Genomic DNA, 5613 nt, shown 5'->3' on the forward strand with positions numbered 1-5613 from the left:
AATGGAAAAGATAGGAATTAAGTTGAAGTCAATTAGAAAGAAAATGATTCTCAATCCATCCCCGTGGTGATTTTCGTTCAGTTTTTTTAAGTGTCATCAATGAGAGGAGGGTCGAATTTTCAAGGAACGTCATCAGGAATCGGGCCGAGTCGATTCAGTGGAAGGCAATAACCGATGCTTTATGTCCACTTCATTTCCCTTGCAAATCAGCCTCACATTCTCCCAGTTTTCACAGTTCCCAGCTCTCCCTCTTTTTCCTTGAAATATGCCCTGAGTCAGCCGGGCCCATTAGACGGGACGAGGCTGCTACCAGGCGAGTTGTCCTGCTCCTAACAATGGGATGTGGTCATTTGGTGGAAGCACCTTCTTATCCTCCTCTCTGGCCAACAATAACTGTGACAGCCTCAGCATGAGAGTGTTGGAATCACTCCAAATGTTTGGTGTTGTTGTTGTTTTTGTTTTTTAATTTTACCATGTAGACATAGGAGGGGTGTGTGAGCATACATTGACTTTTTGTGCATTTAATACACTAAATACAAGTCATTTCATATACTGCAATTGCTTACTTCTTTCATTCATTTTTTTTAAGTGCTGATGTAACTCGCATCGAAACACCCCCACCCCCATTCAAACTCATTTTATTAGCTATTTACAGTAGGGCTTTCACGAAGCCCAATCAGAAACTGTGGACATGTTCCAAGGAAACAGGACCCAAGCACCCTGAAGAGCCTTTCTGCCTCACTTTTATTCACTCCTGTTCTTTCTCAAGAGTTCCTCCTGAAAGTATTTGGCAAACACCGGTGAAAAAAAAAGACTTTGAGGGAAGAAAAACAACAAGTCGTTCTTGAGCCACCCACACCCCATCTGCTGTGGTATTATCTTCTTTTATTATCCACAGATTATGTGCACTGATATGATTCTACAGTTTGGTCTGGTGGTTATTGTGGTTGTTGTTCTTGTTGTTTTTTGTTTGTGGAGCGCTGTGATATGAGACAGCGAATGTGTGTGTGTGTGTGTGTATGGGGGGTGGGGGTGGTATCCTCCCCCATGTGCATCTAATCGTCCATTCAGGACCCTCTTAATGGCTTGTCAGTTCCCCTTGCCCTTCCATTTTCTGTCCAATTAATTCCTTTCTAGCTCTCCGGATAAAGGAACACAATGAGGCCCCTCCACAGCATAATGAATCATTAAAATTCAGCAGTGCGGCCCTGGCACTTGGCTTCTCCCTGCGCTGGTTAGGGACGGTTGCTTGGCATGCATGCCAGGCAAACTTCAACATTTTACCCAGTGAACCAAAGGAGTTGGGATCTCTCCTCATTCGTTTGTCTGCCATTCAAAGAAAAGAGCTGAACTTTCCCCTTATCGCTGCACATCTTTAGCCACATACGAAGCGTCACCTCAAGGGCCTCTGAGGTCACAAGTTGGAAAGACGTTTGTGATACCAGAGGCTTTAAGAAAAAAAAAGACAAGATTATGAGCTTTTACAGCAGAAGACCTGTTTAATATGTTTTATCTTTTGCAAAACAAATTGAGTGGCACGTCCACCTGATTTAAGAAGTATTCAATTAAATTTACTTTGACAGAGTTTTCAAAGGCAACCCCATGATCATCGCTCCCTCCGTTTCCATTAATTCACTTTATTTTATTATTTGTTTAAAACCAAGCAAATAAGACAATGAAATATCAAGAAAATGTATTTTTTATTAAAAAACAGAAACAAAAAAATAAAAATGGCCAGGGTTAGCTGTGTGCACGTGTGAATGAAACTCTAGTTAATAGAACAACAATAAATTTTCACAACCTTTTTTTTTTCAAAATTATACACAATAATAATAATAATATACAAAACACGGTTCTGTGTACAAAAGGGTGATGCCCTGTACCGCATCTCACAGAACAAACCGAGGCTGTAAAGGAATGATCGATCATAATGAAGAGATAATGCGTCGTAGTGTGATTGTGTGCTGCCTTGTTAATCGTTCAAAAATCATATGGAAATACTGACAATAAGCATTAGAAGGCTCGAAAAACATGTTGCGCAAAAACCGTAGCAGTTGAGTTGACACGTGATGGCTGATGAGATAAACGTGGGTAAAAATACACACTCTCTCTCCTAAATACTCATCCTGGAGGAATGGCTGATGTCCAGTGAGGAACTGTTTTAATTTGGTGCATATAATGTAGGTCTAGGAAATGTCTCACACTTTGTCTCTCTCTCTCTCTCTCGCTCTCTCTCTCTCTCTCACACACACACACACACACACACACACACACACACACACACACACACACACTCTCTCAGATGCATGTACATATCCATGTGTTGTCCATCGGCGTATACAGGAGGTCCAGCTGACATGTCACTCAGAGAGCGCGGTGTTATTTTACCCCATTTCCTTTAACCCTAGATCATGACTAATCGCGATTCGCTAAGCATAACTCTCCCGACACCTGTTCTGTCCTGTGCGAGTGTGTCGGTCCTTTTCTGTTTGCTTGCAACTTGGAATGGTGTTTATGGAAAATTATCTTTTTAACGGAATGATGCACTGTATTTCACTCTTTTCATTAAAAGCTAAAAACAGCGCTGTAAAAAAAACCAAAACCCCACACTGAATGTGTGTAATTACAAAAAAGAAAAAAGAAACCAATAATGCAAGAACATAAATACATATAAGACTTTTTCTGCCAAAATGACACTATAAGATTCATATGAGCAATTAAGTTAAGACTGAGCCACTGATTCATTTGGCCAAATGTGCTGTGATATAGCTGTTAATGTAAATTCCAATGCAAATTTGCATAATTGGTTGTGTACATTGCTTCTCCATCTGCTTCACTACTAAACTGAGCCAAACTGTTTTCTCTATTCAACTCAGTGGTAGGCTTTACCTCCAGTGCACGCACGCACGCACGCACGCACACACACACACACACGCTCAAACACACGCACGCGCAATCTCAAACTGGAAAGAGCGGGGATGTACAGGATGTAGGCGTTGGCGATATGTCCTCATGGAGGAGTTTGGCTCACCAATAACACAATTTTGTCTTTGTGTAAAAAGTCTGTACAAGTGTGTTTTCATTGCAAAGATATAACTTCATATAAAATCAGCAGGCACTTTTTCTTTTGCTTGTTTCACGTTCAAATGGTCACAGGTAGCCCACTACAAACTTCTCCAATTGCGCTCACTTCCTTCATTAGTAGTGCATGAATCTAAATGAGTCTCTGCCGGGTGTTGACGGGGGTTTTGACGCTCTAAGGTCGAGACAGCGTGGTGTAGACAGGCTGATCCCAGCTGGAGGCGGTGGGACTGTGAGCGGGAGCCATGGACAGGCTGTTGAGGATGGGGCTACCATAGGGCCGCCTGGATGAGTGGAAGTAAGGGTACTGGTATATGCTGGAGGGGTAGCCAGAGTAAGGGTTGTAATAGTTGGAGCTCTGAAGGTCAGTATAGTCACACTGCGAGCTGGGAAAAGAGGCCGAGGCAGCTGATGTAGCCGAGGTGACGCAGGCCTGGCTACTGTAGGAGCTGTAATCGGAGTGTGAGGGCGAGCCGTGGGAATGCTCGCTGTAGTGGCTGGGGCTCAGCTGCTCTGTTTTAATATGGAGCCGGTGCTGGCCCACCTCGCTGGCGGAGGGTGAGGAGGAGGACATGGTGTTCTTGCGACTCCACACTGATCCGTTGGCGCCCGCGTGGCTGTATGATGTGTAAGAGCCCCCGGCCGCTGGATTCTGCCCATGGCTGTGGTCTGAGGACAGGGTGGAGGAGCCTGAGGCGTGGCCATTAGGCGGGAGATACTGGTCAAACTCGTGCACGTCGAAGGTCTCCATGTTGCTGATGACATCAGTGCTGAGCTCAGAGATGTCTACGTTGCTGAAGTCAATGTTTTGCCTGCTGCTGTCAACTAGACGGCGGCCTTCATGTTTTAGATCCTGCTTCAGGCTGTGGTGCAGGTCTGTTTTGGGAGTAGTGGGCGGTGTAGGGGGGCCATGGGGTTGCCCTGAAAAAAAAATAAAAGGGAGGGTCAGAAATACACCCTGAGGGTTCATCCTTCTAAAATACCAAACAACTCACGGCAGCATAAATGATTTAATTCCCAAAATAAATCCTCAAATTTCCCACCAACAGTTTTCGGAGGTAACTAACCTGCATGTTCGGGGTGGTGGTGTCCGTCCGTCATCCCTGCCAGTCCTCCCATCCCTGGTTCAGATTTGTACATATGATGTGCCAGCTCTGCTCCCGAGTCAGAGTCACTCTGCCCTGGTTTAACGTTCTTCCGTCTCCGAGGCTGGTACTTGTAGTCTGGATGATCTTTCTTGTGCTGAACTCGAAGCCTCTCTGCTTCATCAACAAATGGCCTCTTTTCACTCTCTGAAAGCAAGCTACGATCAAAAAAATAATAATTTAAATATGTATCTCACGTTAAATTTACTGTACTCTGAACAAAAATAAAGAAAGTGATAACTTTACATAAGTCACACCTATTTTTATGTCAAAACATAATAAATATTTATTTTATCCACTTCTTATCTTTCTTTACAAAGCTTTTGACATTTATGTTCTGCCAAAACTGTTTACTTTATACCTAATGTATCATTAAAGTGAGCTAGTAAATGTGTGTCTATGACGAGTCACTGTCCATGTCCGTTCTCTGCAATAATCATGCGTTTTAGAACCGAATGAGTGCGTTCTTACCGCCATAGTTTCCCCAGCGTCTTGCTCAGTTCTGCGTTGTGCAGGTGTGGATACTGGTCCGCCAGCTTTCTGCGGGCCGCTTGCGCCCACACCATGAAGGCATTCATGGGTCTCTTCACGTGGGGTTTATTCTTCAGGGATCCGTTCCCTCTCACGGGCATGGGCACCAAGGACCAGTCATATCCCTTGAGAACCTGAGAGACGGCGTCCCGAATACAAGCTGGGAAGCGATCATCATCCTCGGAGTCCAGCTTCTTTCCCAAACCGGTGAGCAGTGACACTTGGCCGTCGGAGCCTGTCGGCGAAGAAGGAGCGTCGGAGTCGGACTCGTCCTGGGACATGGAGCTGTTTGTACCTGATGGACTGCAGGGTTGGTCGTTGACACACTTGTCATGCTCCTCTGTCATTTTTAACATTATTCGCCAACACCCGTGGGGATGAAAATCCAAAAGAAAAAAAGGCTTAAATGAACGAAAACGTTACCGCTAAGGTCAAGCGCGCAGCGAGTGGCTTGTGCGCCTTTTACGCACGGTGCGCCACAGTGAACTCCTTCAACAATTAACAGGCAATACGAGTCCGTTGTTGTCGTTCTGCTCCCCTGTTTGTTTGTCTTGTTTTTCTAAGCTGCCATGGAGGGTGCAGTCGTGAAAGTTGTGGTCCTCAGTGTGAGCTGCAGAGCTCCACGTTACAACAACTTGAGTTGGGAGTTTTAAAATCGTCACTCCACCTTCTGCCTGGGATTGGCTGGAACAAATCACCACTTACCCCCATTGGTTCAAGTTTTTATGTGGGTTTATTATTATAATGATTTTTTTCTCTCCACCGGTTACACAGTTCTGTTTTATTAAAGCTGCACACATTAGGTGACAAACAGATGTTCTGCCACGATTTTACAAGCTGTAATGAAATATAATGA

General features: G+C 44.5%; 1 protein-coding gene across 1 annotated transcript; it reads right to left on the reverse strand.

Moving 5' to 3' along the window:
• Positions 1–2185: 2185 nt before the first annotated feature.
• LOC147245088 (transcription factor Sox-8) lies at positions 2186–5377 on the reverse strand. The gene is made up of 3 exons (XM_086183872.1): positions 4698–5377; positions 4149–4384; positions 2186–4002 (listed from the first exon to the last, which is right to left on the reverse strand). The coding sequence occupies exons 1-3, from the start codon at positions 5111–5113 to the stop codon at positions 3257–3259; spliced, it is 1398 nt and encodes a 465-aa protein (XP_086039998.1). The 5' UTR covers positions 5114–5377; the 3' UTR covers positions 2186–3256.
• Between the last annotated feature and the right edge of the window lie 236 nt (positions 5378–5613).

Source organism: Aulostomus chinensis, chromosome 18, assembly GCF_037954235.1.
Source record: "Aulostomus chinensis isolate RoL2024-O1b breed Wild chromosome 18, RoL_Achi_v1.0, whole genome shotgun sequence".
Lineage (NCBI taxonomy): Eukaryota > Metazoa > Chordata > Actinopteri > Syngnathiformes > Aulostomidae > Aulostomus > Aulostomus chinensis.

Coding starts and splice junctions, on each gene's coding strand:
- LOC147245088 (XM_086183872.1), bottom strand. CDS start 5,113: ATGTTAAAAATGACAGAGGAGCATGACAAGTGTGTCAACGACCAACCC. Junction 4,385..4,697: donor ACGCTGGGGAAACTATGGCG/GTAAGAACGCAC, acceptor TTTTGATCGTAG/CTTGCTTTCAGAGAGTGAAA. Junction 4,003..4,148: donor CCACCACCCCGAACATGCAG/GTTAGTTACCTC, acceptor TTTTTTTTTCAG/GGCAACCCCATGGCCCCCCT.